Source organism: Dysidea avara, chromosome 13, assembly GCF_963678975.1.
Source record: "Dysidea avara chromosome 13, odDysAvar1.4, whole genome shotgun sequence".
In the NCBI taxonomy this organism is placed as follows: Eukaryota; Metazoa; Porifera; class Demospongiae; order Dictyoceratida; family Dysideidae; genus Dysidea; species Dysidea avara.
This window is the reverse complement of record NC_089284.1, coordinates 6978706-6998015: the sequence shown is the minus strand read 5'-3', so window position 1 is coordinate 6998015 and position 19310 is coordinate 6978706. Positions and strand designations below refer to the sequence as shown.

General features: G+C 38.6%; 2 protein-coding genes and 1 long non-coding RNA gene across 6 annotated transcripts in view; 1 reads left to right on the top strand and 2 right to left on the bottom strand.

Annotated features, from left to right (window-relative positions):
* LOC136242480 (uncharacterized) overlaps window positions 1-4167 on the top strand; it is a 58109-nt gene extending 53942 nt beyond the window's left edge. The window contains exons 44-56 of the mRNA XM_066033910.1: window positions 463-657; window positions 713-850; window positions 1006-1344; window positions 1404-1604; window positions 1665-1796; window positions 1872-2216; window positions 2271-2588; window positions 2643-2984; window positions 3061-3246; window positions 3305-3508; window positions 3567-3708; window positions 3796-3890; window positions 3941-4167. Of these exons, the coding sequence (XP_065889982.1) occupies window positions 463-657; window positions 713-850; window positions 1006-1344; window positions 1404-1604; window positions 1665-1796; window positions 1872-2216; window positions 2271-2588; window positions 2643-2984; window positions 3061-3246; window positions 3305-3508; window positions 3567-3708; window positions 3796-3890; window positions 3941-4026 (2723 nt within the window). The 3' untranslated portion in view covers window positions 4027-4167. The remainder of the gene's footprint in view (window positions 1-462; window positions 658-712; window positions 851-1005; window positions 1345-1403; window positions 1605-1664; window positions 1797-1871; window positions 2217-2270; window positions 2589-2642; window positions 2985-3060; window positions 3247-3304; window positions 3509-3566; window positions 3709-3795; window positions 3891-3940) is intronic.
* Window positions 4168-11412: 7245 nt separating this feature from the next.
* On the bottom strand, window positions 11413-13130 carry LOC136242575 (uncharacterized). Of its 4 annotated transcripts, none has more exons than XR_010694569.1 (3): window positions 12809-13130; window positions 11943-12626; window positions 11413-11888 (listed from the first exon to the last, which is right to left on the bottom strand). It is a non-coding gene; the product is annotated as an uncharacterized lncRNA (long non-coding RNA). The 4 variants fall into 4 exon arrangements; XR_010694570.1 differs by lacking the exon at window positions 12809-13130 and having other exon boundaries at window positions 11943-12138; window positions 12237-12757; XR_010694568.1 differs by lacking the exon at window positions 12809-13130 and having other exon boundaries at window positions 11943-12757.
* A 3435-nt stretch (window positions 13131-16565) lies between these two features.
* The window catches only part of LOC136242477 (uncharacterized), a 28472-nt gene continuing 25727 nt past the window's right edge, over window positions 16566-19310 (bottom strand). Inside the window, exons 47-56 of the mRNA XM_066033908.1 lie at window positions 19081-19281; window positions 18889-19020; window positions 18458-18802; window positions 18084-18401; window positions 17686-18027; window positions 17444-17629; window positions 17183-17386; window positions 16979-17120; window positions 16817-16911; window positions 16566-16766 (exon numbers count right to left, since the gene is read on the bottom strand). Of these exons, the coding sequence (XP_065889980.1) occupies window positions 16681-16766; window positions 16817-16911; window positions 16979-17120; window positions 17183-17386; window positions 17444-17629; window positions 17686-18027; window positions 18084-18401; window positions 18458-18802; window positions 18889-19020; window positions 19081-19281 (2051 nt within the window). The 3' untranslated portion in view covers window positions 16566-16680. The remainder of the gene's footprint in view (window positions 16767-16816; window positions 16912-16978; window positions 17121-17182; window positions 17387-17443; window positions 17630-17685; window positions 18028-18083; window positions 18402-18457; window positions 18803-18888; window positions 19021-19080; window positions 19282-19310) is intronic.

Sequence of the window (19310 nt, the reverse complement as noted above, 5' to 3'; positions counted from 1 at the left end):
TATATGTATATCACACCTGCAATGTGTGAAGTTACACCATATACAGTAAGCATAGCCACAAACCATGGTATATCACCACAGTTTGCTGTGGTACATACCATAGCGCTTCACTGCATGCAGTCCTCAACTAAACAATTCTAATAATTAGCACCTAAATTGACTTACTGTTATTAACCTGGGCAGTTAACTGATGATCTTTTGCCTGGATCATCTGAAAACAGTATATAGGGCAAATCTCTCATTACTTTGTGCACCATAAGTCAAAACTTGCTCTTAAAGATACAATCTCCATCATTCCTTCTACTAGAATGTGGTATAGAACAGTGAGAATATGGTTAATAGGGATATGACTGAAATATAGCACACTTTTCCCTTGAGCACACTCAAGAATCATTCAGTCATATCCTTCATAAGCATTATACATAGAAAGAATTAATATTATGCCATACTATTACTTTCAAGACTGTGACATTGGTGGAAGGAACAGATCAGATATAAGACTTGCTGGTAGTACTGATCGTGGCAGTGGTCGTGTAGAGATCCGTGTTGGTGACCAATGGGGTACCATCTGTGATGTGTTCTGGGGACTTGCTGATGCTGAAGTTGCTTGTCGGGACCTGGGTTACAGTGGAGCTCTACAAGCTACTGGTGGAGGATGTAAGTACAGTACCAATAGTTATATTGGATGGTTAACTTCTGTATGTTCTAACAGACTTTGGTCAAGGAGTTGGTCCCATCCATCGTACTCAAGTGCTTTGCCAAGGATTTGAACCCAACTTGTTTGTGTGCCCATCACAAAGTGACACAAGTTCCTGTGATCACTCTCTGGATGCTGGTGTCATCTGTATTAGTAAGTACCATCAAATATGAAGTGCAACTAACTTTCAGACTGTGTTGTAATGTTCACAATAACAACCTAATTTTCTGCATTATGAGGTGTACGTGTACTACCAAGACACTAACCAATTCTAATACTATTGTAACAGAAGTGTCTATGTCATACAGCAACACCAAATTGTGACGAGGGAACAATCAGACTGAGGAATGGATCAGACATAGCTGTATTAACTGGACGTATTGAGATCTGTATTAACAACCAGTGGAGTGGCATATGCAATGAAGGATGGAGTGACTTTGATGCTGCAGTTGCGTGCAGACAACTGGGCCAGTCAACTATTACTCCACGAGGAATTCGCCAAGCAGCTGATTTGTTTGGCCAAGGAGATGTACCAGTTCTTATCAGCAATGTTGCTTGTCTAGGCCATGAGGGGGCCATTGTTGATTGTCCTTTCAACTTCCAGCACAGTTGTCTCACTAGCCAAGTCGCAGGAGTACAGTGTACAAGTTTGTTCTTTTCAATAAAGTGTATAATATGTTGTTTACCTCATTATTGAACACTACAGATGTGACAGCACCTCCATTACTGCCAACAAGACTTGTTGGAGGAAATGTTGATGGTGAAGGTCGTGTTGAGGTTTACTATAATGATCAGTGGGGAACTGTGTGTGATGATGACTGGGATTTGGTTGATGCTAGTGTAGTATGTCGCCAACTGGGCTATACAGGAGCTATTGGAGCTACCACAAACTCATTCTATGGAAGAGGTGTGTGGTAGAGATAATCCACAATAACTGTTGTCATACATTGTAATGTTTAATCTGCAGCTGAACAAACTGTACCGATACAATTTGATGAAGTCCAATGTACTGGAGCTGAAGGAAGTCTGGGTCAATGTATGTTTATTGCTGGTGACAATGACTGTGATCATAGTGAGGATGCTGGAGTGATATGCATTGGTAAGCAATAAAATTTTACCCAACAATTGTTATTTTAATCTTACAGTATACCAATTACAACGTTTTGTTTTTCAGGTGCTGGTGTTTCTGGTGTCAGAATAATTGGAGACACTCCTGGATCTGGTCGAGTTGAAGTTAACATCAGTGGTTCCTGGAGTACTGTCTGTGATGATGGCTGGTCACTCACTGAAGCTGATGTTGTGTGCAGACAATTAGGCTACACTGGAGCAACCAACTTCACCACTGGAATGACAACAAATAACATGTTTGGTATTGCTGATCAAGAACAATCAATTGTTACTGGCAATGTTGGCTGTACTGGACATGAAACTGCACTGTTTAGTTGTCCTGGCTTTAATCCTAATGCTCCAACTCTATGTGCATCTGACCACACTGAAGATGTTGGAGTTACTTGCTTCTGTAAGTAGAGGCGATGTTAGCTCATAGTTCTCATTTGTTTTACCTCACATATAGCAATCTATCCTGTTCGACTAAGCAATGGCACTGCTAGTTCTGGTCGTGTGGAAGTATTCTTTAATGGAAGATGGGGAACAGTTTGCGATGACAACTTTGACAAGCTTGATGGACAAGTTGTATGTAATCAACTCAACCAGGGTGCAATCTCAAGAATTGCCAACCCCATGGAATTCCCAGTTGGTACTAGTGATCAACCAATTTGGTTGGATGAAGTGCAGTGTACGGGAGATGAGAGATGGCTGAGTACATGTCCTCATCCTGGCTATGGAGATAACGATTGTTTCCACAGTGAAGATGTTGCTATAGTATGTACTGGTGAGTGATAACAACAACTCTTAACAGACTATAATTGTGTTTTCATTTTCACAGGAGAACAAGCAGAACTACCAATTCAAGGAATAAGACTACTTGGAGGAAGCAGTGTTGGATCAGGAAGAGTTGAAATTAGAGTCAACAATGTGTGGGCTCAGATCTGTGCAGACTTGTGGAACCTCAATGATGCATTAGTTGTGTGCAGATACCTTGGATTTAACACTACTCAACAAGTTCCATTAGGCAATGTATTTGGAGTGAGTACTACTGGTTATTGGGCCACACAGATGAGATGTGGTGGACAAGAGAATGATCTCAACCAGTGTCACTACACTGAATATGTCAACCAACCAGCACAAACATGTTCTATCGGATATCCAGCCAATGTTCAGTGCTTAGGTAAACTTTTGTCTATAAAATTCACAATACAATAATATACAAACTTGGTCTTAAACTTTTACAATGTAATTTGTAGATCTGACCAGTTGTGGTACATTGTCAGAGCCAACAGGAGGATATGTTAGTTATGATGCTTCATCTGGAACAAAGACAACCGCTACACTAACTTGTTTCTATGGATATCTGCCATCTGATAATCACAACAAGAGAGAATGTCGAACAGAATCAACCAGCTGGACTGGTGATCCATTTACTTGCATTCGTAAGTTGACCTGTTCATCCAATGTGTACACAATTTATATGATGAATTCCAATAATAGCTCAAATCTGTGGCACTGCACCATCAGTGGGAGGAGCTAGCTCAACTGTAGTGGTGACTGAATCACCAGATGGGGCCTTCACTGTCAACACCACTGTCACCTTCACCTGTCCTGATAACACCACACAGTCTGCAAGGTGTGAATATGCACCTGTTGGTGGAGCCCAGTGGGTTGGTAGCTTACAAGAGTGCAACATAATTGTTGGTAAGAAGAGATTGAAGAACATATTGAACAGTTACATTCATGTGTTATACTATTATAGGTCCAACAGGTGGTCAGACTGGTGGTGATAACAATGATGATAGCAGTAGGAATATTCTGATTGGTGTTCTTGTTCCTGTGATCCTCATCCTGTTGGTAGTAGTAATCATCTTGACCATCGGAGTAATCATTGTGGTGAAGAGGTAGGCAGTATTTTTGTTATGATATAAACAATGTACAATGACTATATATACAAATAAATGACAAATCATATTCTTATATACTACTAGACGTCCCAAAGCAGATGATAGAGTACACTTCCAGTCACCAGATGATGCTGTTACATTTGACGGCTTTGAAAATCCCATGAGCAAAGATCCATCTGGTTAGTAATGGCACACTTTATAGCAGTCCTACTGATGTTGTTTTTTTTAGCGTTTTCCAATCCACTGTACCTGAACCCAGATGAGATGGAGACTTTTGAGGAGAGTACAGCTCCAGCAGATGATGGCACAATCTAAAGTAACTGGCTAGTAACAAACAATAGCTTAGCTTTTTAACTACATGTGTTGTAAATGTAAATTGACATTGTCTTTGTGTATGGTAGAAACTGAATAGTACTTTCATTTATTAACATTATGCAATGTGAAGAATTTATACAATTTGTGAAAAAGTTTACCCACAAAAAAATTGTAAGCTATATACAGATCAAACACTTGAACTCTTTGACTCTAATTAATATGCCTATACCCTCATTCTTACACAGGTTTCAATGTAGACCATATTTAGCTACAGTTTTCAATAGGGTAAGTAGGTGTGCTCCAGATAACATATAAATCAAAATTAGCAAATATAAACTACAATAGATTAACCACCACATCATACAGTATGTTAGTACTAGGACATGCCCACATGAACTGACATACATTATGCAATGATACACTTAAGTAAAACTTGAAAATATTTCAAGTGAGCCAATGGTTACTGCACAAAAAAAAAAAACCCATTATGAAGAAAACAGCATTCAAAAAATGACAACATGAGGTATCTCTAATTCCCCTGTATTGGTCCCTGCAGTTATTAAGCAACCATAAATAATCATCTGTGCCGTATATATCCATAGAGAGAGGTAGAAGAATCCATTTCTTTAGAATATATTTTAGTAGTGTTAAGGACCTTACGTAATTCAATACTAGTTCACATCATTTGGGCTTGTCCTACTCCTTAGTACTGAATACGTAGTGGGGATAATAAAGGTTTGTAATGTCCCATGAAAAAATAATTGACCAGAAAGCAGCCAGCAGTAGGTTAATTATAATCAAGAGTAGTATTGGGATGAATGTGCATTTTACACATTTGAAGGTTCTGTAAATTTAACAAATGAATGTTCAGAGGTATTTCAGTTTGTATAGTACTGTTGTCATTGAAATAGTGCATACAATGCAATCTAAATTTATTTTCTAATGCCTATATTCCACAGTAACCATGGTAATGAATAAATATATTTGTCAAATATCTTCTTAACAAATGAATGTTCGAATCTTCAGACATTTGTCCCACCACTAGTCAAGAGTTCATAATATTAAATAGTGAGCCACTTTAAATTATGAACTCAGGGTATTATCAAACCCAAAACTACCTTCAGTATGATCTGAAATACTTCCAGTAAGTTGTATGAAATATTCTAGGGATGTGGAAATTATGCTGGCACAATTTCAAAAAGGTACATGTGGGAATCAAGAAATATGCTAGCATTTTGAGGAGATGATAAAGCTTTAACAGTAGAAAGATCAAGATACTCTAACAGAGCAGTCAAAATTTTAATAGAACAATCACACACAATATTATCACATGTATTATGAAATACTCTAATATAACAACCAGCTAAAGGAATAAATAAAAATAAAACTATTTGAAGTTGAAACATCAATACAAATGCTCTAATGGCCATAGAAGGTGGCATAATTGGGAATTTAGCATAATAAGTGATTTTTGGAGCACTGCTCACTCAATTTTTGAAGCATAATAGCCTCATGCCTATTTTGACTGACTTACTTACTGACTTGCTTGCTTACTTATTTACTAATGCCTTCAGATGAACATAATAGCAGCCAAGGCTACAAGATCAATTGTCTTACTGTTAGATATTGTTTCAGCTTGACAGTGCCCCTTGGCATACCGCTGTACATACAATTTGTGCATCACAAACATACCTCCATCCTCTTTTGTGTCCCATTGCTTGCATTGCAACACACCATGTCAATTTTTGGTTAGCATGTCAATGGCTTGTGTGTTAATAAACCGTAATTTTCACACCATGCTTCTAACTGGAAAAAGGATTGATCCTAGCTCAAGAAGCCGGCGTGCCACCCGTGAGTATATTAACAGGAAGAAAGAAAACGCAATTTGTAGACCTATGTAGCTCTGTGATCTCTTATCCGATTGGAACCAAATTTGCTAGAGAGGTGCCGGCCAGCAAGGGGAGTCTACACACCAAATTTTAAGAAAATCGCTCAAGCCATTTCCGAGATACGAGCGAACAAAATTTCGTTTTAATTTCTTCGTTTTTTTTCTTCTTCTACTTCTTCATTTCGCACACTTCGCAAAATCCGCCATAAAACACGAATGCGTGCTCGGGTCGGGCTGAAATTTGGCACACTTAAAGGGCTCATTAAGGCGGATCCCAATACCAACTTTGGTAGGAATCCGATGAACATTCACGGAGTTATTACCGATTATTTGCGTAAAATAAGGTCGAAGGTCTGTCACGCCTACAGGGTAAACTCCTTTGAGGAATCAGTTGAAAATTGCTATGTGGATGGAGCAACCATCGTAGGAGTGCCTTTTTGTGGTTTGAAAGGAATCGGGATAAAGACCACGGAGATATGACACAAAACCCGACCTGTGTCAAAATTACGCGATCGATTTTTATGAATAAAAATACTATTAGTTTTCGTGTCTATCAGGCAAACCGCTTAGAGCAATGAGCTGAAAATCAGTACGTAGCTGGAATAATCATCATAGAAAGTACTTGCAGTAGTACAGAAGAATCGGATTACAAACCACTGAGTTATGATTCGAAAGGCAACTACGTGTAGCAAATGCGAGATCGATATACTCTAATAGAACAGTCACCCTAATAGAGCATTCAGCTACGTTTATAACTTACTCCATTACAGAATTATTATTATTATTATTTGTTTTTACTGTGCAGAAATCACAAATGATTATAATGCACAGATATAATTACTTAAGTTGTTACAAAAATTATCCAGGGAAGGGGAATTAATTATGTAGGGGGGAAGGGGGTTCCAAAGTTTAATTGCAGAGGGGAAAAAGGAAAATTTATACGAGTCAATGTTTGTCGTCAGTTGCCTGTAGTATCCTTTTCTTAATCGCGAATCATTATATTACATTGCAGGATATTCTGTACGGAATTCAGCTACAAACAGTTAATCTGATAGACAATTCAGCTACATGCATCAACGTTGAAACCGGTCACTACTACTGACCCGGATGACCCACTGACCCGGATTTGACCCGGATGTGACCCGGATTAATTAAAGCCGAGACGTGTTTCAGCTAGCGTCGAGCGAGCGAACAAATCTACATTTTGAGCGTTCGATTCGTGTTGAGTAAATATTGCAACTTCAGCCTAGCTGTAGGTTGAAGACCAAAAAAAAAAAAAAAAAAAGGGTCTTCACCTACTGACAATAGCTACCCCTCACCATAGATACCCTCAGTTTCGTGCTACATACTGCACTTACCAACAAATGGGCGTGGCTGAGCATATGTTGGTAATGCGATAAGTGGGCGTAGCTCACGAAAGAGCTACGCGATAGCGTTTATAAGTTCTACGTCGTAAAACGAACAATTTCGTTTCTCACGTGATCCAATCCGGGTCAGACCCGGATAAATTGTAAACCGGGTCAGACCCGGATGACCCGGATGACCCGACCCGGTTTCAACGCTGACATGCATGTCACCCTGTAGAGAGTTCATCTAGAAACAAGTCACCCTGTATCAGCTAGAAGAAGTCACCTTGTAGAGAGTTTAGCTACAAAGAAACCATCATGTAGAGAGTTCAGCTGCAAAGAAATCACCCTGTAGAGAGATCAGCTAGAAACAAGTCACATTGTAGAGAGTTCAGCTACAAAGAAACTACCATGTAGAGAGTTCAGCTGCAAACAAATCACCCTGTAGAGAACTCAGCTACAAACAAATCGCCCTGTAGAAAGATCAGCTAGAAGAAGCTACCTTGTAGGGAGTTCAGCTACGAACAGATCACCCTGTAGAGAGTTCAGCTACAAACAAATCACCCTGTAGAGAGTTCAGTTACAAAGAAACCACCATGTAGAGAGTTCAGCTGCAAAAAAATCAATCACTCTGTAGAGAGTTCAGCTAGAAGAAGTCACCTTGTAGAGAGTTCAGCTACAAAGAAACCACCATGTAGAGAGTTCAGCTGCAAACAAATCACCTGTAGAGAATTCAGCTAAAAACAAGTCACCCTGTAGAGAGATCAGCTAGAAACAAGTCACCCTGTAGAGAGTTCAGCTAGAAGAAGTCACATTGTAGAGAGTTCAGCTACAAAGAAACTACCATGTAGAGAGTTCAGCTGCAAACAAACACCCTGTAGAGAACTCAGCTACAAACAAATCTCCCTGTAGATAGATCAGCTAGAAGAAGTTACCTTGTAGGGAGTTCAGCTACAAACAAATCACCCTGTAGAGAGTTCAGCTACAAAGAAATCATCATGTGGAGAGTTCAGCTGCAAAAAAATCATCCTGTAGAGAGTTCAGCTATGAAAAGATCACCCTGTAGAGAGTTCAGCTAGAAGAAGTCACCTTTTAGAGAGTTCAGCTACAAAGCAACCACCATGTAGAGAGTTCAGCTGCAAACACATCACCCTGTAGAGAATTCAGCTACAAACAAATCACCCTGTAGAAAGATCAGCTAGAAGAAGTTACCTTGTAGAGAGTTCAGCTACAAAGAAACCACCATGTAGAGAGTTCAGCTGCAAACAAATCACCTATAGAGAGTTCAGCTAGAAACAAGTCACCCTGTAGAGAGATCAGCTAGAAACAAGTCACCCTGTAGAGAATTCAGCTAGAAGAAGTCACATTGTAGAGAGTTCAGCTACAATGAAACTCCCATGTAGAGAGTTCAGCTGCAAACAAATCACCCTGTAGAGAACTCAGCTACAAACAAATATGCCCTGTAAAAAGATCAGCTAGAAGAAGTTACCTTGTAGAGAGTTCAGCTACAACGAAACCACCATGTAGAGAGTTCAGCTACAAACAAATCACCTGTAGAGAGTTCAGCTAGAAACAAGTCACCCTGTAGAGAGATCAGCTAGAAACAAGTCACCTTGTAGAGAGTTCAGCTAGAAGAAGTCACATTGTAGAGAGTTCAGCTACAAAGAAACTACCATGTAGAGAGTTCAGCTGCAAACAAATCACCCTGTAGAAAGTTCAGCTATGAACAGATCACCCTGTAGAGAGATCAGCTAGAAACAAGTCACCCTGTAGAGAGTTCAGCTAGAAGAAATTACCTTGTAGAGAGTTCAACTACAAAGAAACCACCATGTAGAGAGTTCAGCTGCAAAAAAATCACCCAGTAGAAAGTTCAGCTATGAACAGATCACCCTGTTGAGAGTTCAGTTAGAAACAAGTCATCCTGTAGAGAGATCACCTAGAAGTATCACCTTGTAGAGAGTTCAGCTACAAACAAATCACCTGTAGAGAGTTCAGCTACAAACAAATCACCCTGTAGAGAGATCAGCTAGAAGAAGTCACCTTGTAGAGAGTTCAGCTATAAAGAAACCACCATGTAGAGAATTCAGCTGCAAACAAATACCCTGTAGAGAACTCAGCTACAAATAAATCGACCTGTAGAAAGATCAGCTAGAAGAAGTTACCTTGTAGGGATTTCAGCTACAAACAAATCACCCTGTAGAGAGTTCAGCTACAAAGAAATCATCATGTAGAGAGTTCAGCTGCAAACAAATCATCCTGTAGAGAGTTCAGCTATGAAAAGATCACCCTGTAGAGAGTTCAGCTAGAAGAAGTCACCTTTTAGATAGTTCAGCTACAAAGCAACCACCACGTAGAGAGTTCAGCTGCAAACACATCACCCTGTAGAGAATTCAGCTACAAACAAATCGCCCTGTAGAGAGACCAGCTAGAAACAAGTCACCCTGTAGACAGATCAGCAGAAGAAGTTACCTTGTAGAGAGTTCAGCTGCAAACAAATCACCCTGTAGAGAATTCAACTACAAACAGATAAACCTGCAGAGAGTTCAGCTAGAGTCAAGTCACCCTGTAGAGAGAATCCTGTAAAGAGTTCATCTACGTACAAGCAGATCACCCTGTAGAAAGTTCAGCTACATTTCAAGTCACCCAGTAGAGAGATGAGCTGCAAATTATCCTGTGGGGATTAATTGACATGTAATAAATATATGCTCTCTTTTTATGTTATGAACTCTTGATATATGCATTATATATATAATTTGTACATTAAACTGATAAAATCAGAATGAGTTAAAGTATTTATAAAATCTGCTTCGTCTTTTTCTTTTTCCTGTGGTAAAGAAAAAAATATAGGTTAAAAAGCCCCAAAGCTGGCCATAGGCTGGCTTTGGGTATACAAATACAAAAAGAAGTGAAATCTAATCAAAAACAGCCAAGCTGTAAAAAAAGGAGTGCGGCCCTTGAAAAGGCTATGGTGAAAAAAGATGTGAAATCCAAGGTGGCGGCCAAGAAATGGCTGTGATGGTAGGTTAATGGTAAAAATTTTAATAACGACAATTCAGGTGAATTTTGTGCCAATTGACCAAGCAGCACCAAATTCACCTCAATTGTTGTTATTAAAATTTTTACCATTAACCTATCATCACAGCCATTTCTTGGCCGCCACCTTGGATTTCACATCTTTTTTCCCCATAGCCTTTTCAAGGGCCGCACTCCTTTTTTTACAGCTTGGCTGTTTTTGATTAGATATAGCTTTACAGCTGAGACTCCAGGTTCTACAGCCTGCAGTGTAAAGATGTTAGATTAAGTGCGTTTTGAAAAAGTGCAGAAAAAATTTAAAAATCCATGACCCTACAAGAACAGCCTACCATCTAATTTACCCTTGAATGCTTACAGGAGTTTGCCAGGCCATCAGGATGTTTTCGCCCTGTTTATTTCATGTATCTGTGTCCACAGGAACTCTGGAGAGTGACTTATATTCTCAAAGTACTTCTTGTGGAACCAAAACATTGCTTTAATTGTATTGCTTTACAGAACAAGTGCTGAAGGTCTGTAGGACTCCTGGTCATATAGCTTGTGTAAACTTTGTGTGGACTACATAAAGAATAGGGAGATTAAGTGAACGTTCTTACTATGTTTTGTTTGCATAAACGGATGAATGCTAGGAATATCACGGAAATATGCTTATTAAAGTACCACAATTGAAAACTTTTAGTAGTTGAGAAGACGGACTAGACTCACAAAACAACTAATGATGGTGCAGCACAGTGCAACTCAGGAAAAACACAGGCACAATGCCTATTCTACCGATGATAACTGTTTTAAATGATCATTTCAAATCTGTATTCACAACTGATGACGACAGCAGTACCATTCCTGACAAAGGTCCTTCATTACATCCATCTCTACCAGCATTTGAAATCACTGAACAAGGAGTTTACAACATTCTAACCAACTGTGATCCATCAAAATCTCCTGGTCCAGACTCCATACATCCACTTGTACTAAAGACAACAGCAGCTGAAATTTCTCCTATGCTTACTCACATATTTAAACAATCGCTAGAAACTGGAACTGTACCATCCCAATGGAAACATGCCTATGTCAGTCCAATATTCAAGAAAGGCCAAAAATCTGACCCAAAAAACTATCGCCCCATCTCATTAACATCAGTAATATGCAAATCAATGGAACACATTATAGTAAGTCAAATAATGAAGCATCTGGAAGATCAAAATATTCTTTCTGACAGACAGTTCGGATTTAGGTCTAAGCACTCTTGTGAGTCACAATTATTTATCACCATCAATGACATTGCCAAACAAATAGACACAAATTTACAAGTTGATGCTGCAATACTAGATTTTTCTAAAGCTTTTGATAAAGTATCTCACTCAAGACTCCTCTACAAACTAAGGCACTATGGAATAAGAGGGAATGTATTACACTGGCTTGAATCCTTTCTTCATGGTCGCACACAGCAAGTTATAGTAGAAGGTTCTAAATCATCCACTTGTGATGTAACATCTGGTGTTCCCCAAGGGTCTGTTCTTGGACCAGTTCTATTCTTGATTTATATCAATGACATCATTGCCAACATCCAAAGTGAGATCCGTCTTTTTGCAGATGATATCCTTATTTACAAAACCATTAAAACACCACAAGACCACAAGATGATTTAAACTCACTGACAAGATGGGCAACTGACTGGATGATGGAATTCAACATCTCCAAATGTAAAATTTTACAGATAACAACACACCATAACAAGAGTACTTTCACATACAAAATGTCCGACATTCCACTGGCTACAGTATTAGAACACAATTACCTTGGAATCCGTCTCCACCACAAATTATCATGGGATCCTCACATCAATTACATCTGTAACAAGGCAAATTGACTCCTTGGGTTCTTAAAAAGAAATCTCCACAATGCACCATCAGAAATTAAAGAACACGTCTACAAACAATTGCTCTTACCATCATTAGAATACTGCTCAACCATCTGGGACCCCTATCATCACACTAGTATTAGTAAACTAGAAATGATTCAACACCGCGCTGCTTGTTTCGTTTTGAACAAACCCTGGCACAGATCTAACCAAAACCATGATAGCATCACAGACATGTTAACCAGTCTTGAATGGCCTACACTTCAAAACAGAAGAACAATTGCTAGACTCACCTTCCTATTCAAGATTGTCAGGAACTTACTAGCAATACCTGATCATTGCTTACCGTCACCAACTCCAGTGTCCTCCACCCGTGCTCAACATCCTCTCAAGCTAACTCAATTGCAAACAAGAGTTGATGTGTACAAATACTCCTTCCTCCCTCGAACAATTATTCAATGAAACTCCCTTCAAATTCCTAACATCGACACAATAGATCTTGAAACATTTAAGAATGCTGTAAGTAATATAATATAATATGTGATTGTAATGCTCATTAGCGTGTTGCCCCTAGTGGGCTTTGCTAATTAACAATAATAATAATAATAATAATAACACTACTCCGTGAGTTTCTAATTGTTTCGTGTGTCTTGTGCGTACCTCAAGTTGACAGTTCTCTATACCAGATAAAGCACTGCCTTCGCTTGTGCTATACGGGAAATATAACACTCAAAGTAGCGATTTCCAACCTACCACTTTTTCACACATATTTTTGCTACTTAAATTATACACCTTCAATAAACGTTTCACAAGCTGCCGTTCCAGTAAATGGTAGCCAATGCTTCGTACTTTGTATTGCACTTTACTGGATTAAAATCCATGCGGTATTTATTGAAATACAGCAAATCAAAGTTTGAGAAATAAAAATCCCCATAGGGAGCCCATACAAATAATTGCGTACGTAATTCTAATTGGAAGAATGTGGCACCTGTGATAGCCTAAGTTTCCGAGTGTTTCCGCGTGAATCTGCTGCTGATGAGGACGAAGAAAGTGGTTCTGGGCAAACCGTATATGCTGATTTCGATTTTGCTATGTGTTTTTTGATTGGAGGACGATTGATGTTGGATTACGATGGAAATATGGCCTTTTTAAAGGTAAATCGCCATCTAACACTGCTCAGAATTCAGCATTACAATCACCCTTGGCTTCAAGGCATCCCCCGGCATCGATGCAAATATAATTTGAAGGTGAGCAGTTTGTTGTCTTGCGCGGAATTGCAAAATAAGGTTCAAGGTTGAGCATAATCTTTTCAAAAGTGGAGACTGGCATGTGATACCAACCTTACATGGCTTTACACGTACCTGTTGTTATATTCTGGTGTATTTACTGCTGTTTTGATCCATTTTATGGCAGCTTCAGTGATTGTGATTTTGATCAGAAACCATTTATAATTTCTCTTTGTAGTATAGTGATGTCATTGTGTTATATAATAATTAGTGCTTACAATGTGACAAATAAAGCTAAGCAGTGTCCAAACAAATCTATTTTAAAAATAATGTTGCTCTTACATTGTGTTATCTGATTGTCATGTTTCCGAAGTACGTGTTAATTGTGACTTGTGATGCCAGTACTTGCCATTTATAAAATATTACTGATTTTTCTAGTTAGTTATCCTTGAAAATGCATTACGTACCTGTGTATACTTAGTATTACACAATACACACAGTTTTATTTGTGAATCACTTGCTTTATTCATGTAATATTCTGAGTGGTCAGTCTACAAGGAAGTGGTCACTTTTGAGAGGTTTTACTTAGTTCATATGCTGTTCTTCATAAAATAGATATGTGGTGAAAATTTCATGTCGTTATTAGTTTCCTATCTAGATTTATGACACTTTGTATATTGTGTTTGGTGCCATGCAATATACATAAAAAGCATTGAAATGCTGTACACAAAAATCATCACACTGTCAACTTCTTTTCCTTATATCTTTTGATAGAAACCACTGATTGAGGTGGGGTTTGCACTAAAATGACCCTGACAAAAATGCACAATATTTGTCATACCAATGAATGTATGGAATGTTAATTATTTAATTTAGTTGGAAATCTCTACTCAAAGAGTGGTCTCGAGACGAAATATAGCACTCGGCTTCGCCTCGTGCTATATTTGTCTCTCGTCCACTCTTTTCATGCTATACTTCCCATATAGCACTCACGGCAGTGCTTTATCTAATACATATACATGTATATATATGTATATATGAAGATTGGACTAATGATGCAATGCAATATGCTGTTGTTTTCCAAGTTTGAAGAAAATCAACTCTTTAGCACATGCAAGTGATAGCAATTTTCTAGAAAGAGGAAGAATAAGAAGGTAATGAAAATACTAAGAAAACAAGACAAACATTGAAGGCACATATCTTAGTGATGGCTAGGCAGAAATTTGGAATATCAGGTGAGGAAGTTTGCACAGCAAAAATCGTTAATTTTGGTACAGGAAATAATTGAGGTACAGATGTGTGAAAATGGCATTTCCTTGGTTGCATTTACCTATCATGTCCCCTATACTAGCTGTACTTTTCCACATGACATATCATGTGCCATAATATCATTAAAGCTAAGGCAGTTGATTGTCGTTAATGTGTATGAGAAGTTGGTCACCATTATCCATGTGGTATATGTGCTTGAGAAGTTAAGTTGATATCTGGTGTAAACTGATTTCATGCTTTTGCTCCATATATAGAAGCTTTGTAAATTCAGATGAAGAGTTTAACCAACTGTGCTCATCAAATAGCTTTTGGCAGTGTGCAGGATACAAAATGGGTCTGCCTGAATTTAAAGGCAAAGATGCTATAGGTATTTTTCATTTTGATTTATACCAGAACTTGCCCACTCCAAAGTTAAGCTGTTTCATTTGAGGCTACTGTGGACATTATGGAATCTACTCCAAGATTACCACAACATTGATATGACATGAATATTAGGGATCAAAAATTTAAAAAGTTTTGAAACAAGGGAATACCAAAAAACAAGAAAGGTTGCCTATACCTAATGGACATTTAATCCCTATTGAGTCTATAAACCATGACTGAATTAGTAAAGGCATTAAATGTCCATTAGTATATCTGCAGGTATAGGCAACCTAATTTCACTACTTATTTGCTATTCCCTTGTTTCACTACTTTTATTCTTTGATCCCTAATCCAGCCAGACATGCCATAAAATTAATTTTGCATCTGAATGCACAACCTAACAATTACTGAAATGCGCAGTGGCCACTGTGCTTCGTCTTCAGCTATGTTCTGTCCATTACACAGCGATAACAGTACAAGAAGTGTCTCTGCAATTACTACAGAAAATATGGACAACAAACATAATAGCTACCACTGCAGTCTCAGGGAATCCATATTTAGCTCAGGGCTGGAGCCCATGGTCCAGCCAGTTTGGCCATTACCCAGTCCGGCATTGGCCAGACCAATTTTCAGCTACTTAAATTTGTAAAAAGATCAAGGTACTCTAATAGAGCAGTCATCAGCATAGCCACTATGTGGCTATGCAACTGCTGCCTATACTGGAGCAACAAAGAAGTTACACTACACCATTAGCCTCTATCACTATTAGTACAATATGAGTACATGTGTTTTGTAAATAATAAATTAGTGCACATGCAACCTTCGTAGCTTGTAAGGAAGAGGAGTAACAGCAGTTGTACATGGCTCGATAGTGGAAATAGATAACATCTTCAGCTAGTGATAGTAACATATTTTTCACCTACACTCCTGATTTATATATCCTTTGGGAGTTAAATTAGCTGTTAGCTACACAGTGAAACTGATTGAAGCATATACAAAAGCACTAAAACGTGAGTGCACAATGATGACTTGAAAGCTTCACAGTGAGAGAATTCATAACAGAAAGAACACTAAACAGATTTTGAAATTTAAAAGGGTTGCATGAAAAGGTTAACACAAGTTGAACCTTGGCAGTTCCAAACCATCACTGGCCCGGACAGGCCATCCATGATTACGCAACCCACAATTTCACCACTAAGTCAAGTGCACATGCCAATGTATTTTCAACAAAAAGTGGATGGGTAATGGCATAGGTGTTTACATGCTGTCCATAGAAAGAATTTCAGCCAAGTTTTTATCACTGTAGAGAATGAACAAAGTACATAGCAATTTGTAATAATGAACATGGAGTTACCAGATGATGAACGCTTTATTTTGTGGATGTGTTTTGTTAGTATGTATGCTGTTAGCCAAATTAGCAACCTTACAACAATAATGGATTGACAGACAGATTCTCAGCTTTATATAGATAGTAGATATAACGTTGCCTCCATTAGTAATCCAACAGTTTAAGAAATTTATTGTATTGTTGGTGAAAATTTCTTATAGCGCAGTAGTCCTTCTCTTTAAAAACCTAACAATTTATCATGACTTTAATAAAGCAGAACAATAAAAAAATTAAATATTTCCCAACACAAAAACATGTTTATACAACAGTTAAGCAATCTATAGTCATTAAACAGTGCCATCGTCCGGTGGATCCATACTCTCTTCAAAGTTCTCCATCTCATCTGGATTAAGGTACAGTGGATTGGCAAAGGCTATAGAACAAAATATTGGTAATTATAAATTGTTGTGGTGAGTGACTTACTAGATGGATCTTTGCTCATAGGATTCTCAAAACCATCAAATGTAACTGCATCATCTGGTGACTGGAAGTGTACTCTATCATCTGCCTTGGGGCGTCTATTAGTAGAAAGATGACTTATAATTTTATTTGCAGTCATAACAAAAGTACCCCTTATTAGCCTACCTCTTCACCACAATGATTACTCCGATGGTCAAGATGATTACTACTACCAACAGGATGAGGATCACAGGAACAAGAACACCAATCAGAATATTCCTATTGCTATCATCATTGTTATCACCACCAGTCTGACTACCTGTTGGACCTATAATAGTATAACACATGAATGTAACTGCTGTTCAATATGTTCTTCAATCTCTTTCTTACCAACAATTATGTTGCACTCTTGTAAGCTACCAACCCACTGGGCTCCACCAACAGGTGCATATTCACACCTTGCAGACTGTGTGGTGTTATCAGGACAGGTGAAGGTGACAGTGGTGTTGACAGTGAAGGCCCCATCTGGTGATTCAGTCACCACTACAGTTGAGCTAGCTCCTCTCACTGATGGTGCAGCACCACAGATTTGAGCTATTGGAATTCATCATGTAAAAATTATGAACACATTGAATAAACTGATCAACTTACGAATGCAAGTAAATGGATCACCAGTCCAGCTGGTTGATTCTGCTCGACATTCTCTCTTATTGTGATTATCAGATGGCAGATATCCATAGAAACAAGTTAGTGTAGCGGTTGTCTTTGTTCCAGATGAAGCATCATAACTAACATATCCTCCTGTTGGCTCTGACAATGTACCACAACTGGTCAGATCTACAAATTACACAACAATGTTTGTGAAACAAATGCAGCCCAGGTATAACATTTACCTAAGCACTGAACATTGGCTGGATAGCCAGTGGAACATGTTTGTGCTGGTTGGTTGACATATTCAGTGTAGTGACACTGGTTGAGGTCATTCTCTTGTCCACCACATCTCATCTGTGTGGCCCAATAACCAGTAGTACTCACTCCAAATACATTGCCTAATGGAACTTGTTGAGTAGTGTTAAATCCAAGGTATCTGCACACAACTAATGCATCATTGAGGTTCCACAAGTCTGCACAGATCTGAGCCCAGACATTGTTGACTCTAATTTCAACTCTTCCTGATCCAACACTGCTCCCTCCAAGTAACCGTATTCCTTGAATTGGTAGTTCTGCTTGCTCTCCTGTAAAATGTATAATAATATTATTATAGACAGTTCAAGTTGTTGTTATCACTCACCAGTACACACTATAGCAACATCTTCACTGTGGAAACAATCATTATCTCCATAGCCAGGATGAGGACATGCACTCAGCCATCTCTCATCTCCCATACATTGTACTTCATCCAACCAAATTGGTTGATTATTAGTACCAACTGGGAATTCCATGGGGTTGGCAATTCGTGAGATTGCACCCTGGTTGAGTTGGCTACATACAACTTGTCCATCAAGCTTGTCAAAGTTGTCATCACAAACTGTTCCCCATCTTCCATTAAAGAGTACTTCCACACGACCAGAACTAGCAGTGCCATTGCTTAATCGAACAGGATAAATTGCTATATGAGGTATAAATGCATGGGAACCATGAATTATGATCACTACATGTACTTACAAAAGCAAATAACTCCAGCATCTTCAGTGTGGTCAGATGCACATAGAGTTGGAGTGTTAGGATTAAAGCCAGGACAACCGAACAGTGCATTTTCGTGTCCAGTACAGCGAACATTGCCAGTAACAATTGATTGTTCTTGATCAGCAATACCAAACATGTTATTTGTTGTCATTCCAGTGGTGAAGTTGGTTGCTCCAGTGTAACCTAGTTGTCTGCACACAACATCAGCTTCAGTGAGTGACCAGCCATCATCACAGACAGTACTCCAGGAACCACTGATGTTAACTTCAACACGACCAGATCCAGGAGTGTCTCCAATTATTCTGACACTAGAAACTCCAGCACCTGAAAAACAAAACATTGTATTGTGAACTTAATAATAATCATAAGAACTAACGGATATAAATGCATTCAAAGACTTTATTACTCACCAATACATATCACTCCAGCATCCTCACTATGATCACAATCATTATCACCAGCAATAAACATACATTGACCCAGACTTCCTTCAGCTCCAGTACATTGAACTTCATCAAATTGTATTGGCACAGTTTGTTCAGCTACAGATTAAATGTTGCAACATATGACAACGGTTATTGTGGATAATCTCTACTACACACCTCTTCCATAGAATGAGTTTGTGGTAGCTCCAATAGCTCCTGTATAGCCAAGCTGACGACATACTACACTAGCATCAACCAAATCCCAGTCATCATCACACACAGTACCCCACTGATCATTATAGTAAACCTCAACACGACCCTCACCATCAACGTTTCCACCAACAAGTCTTGTTGGTAGTAATGGGGGTGTCGTAACATCTGTAGTAGTTTTTAATCATAAGTTAAAC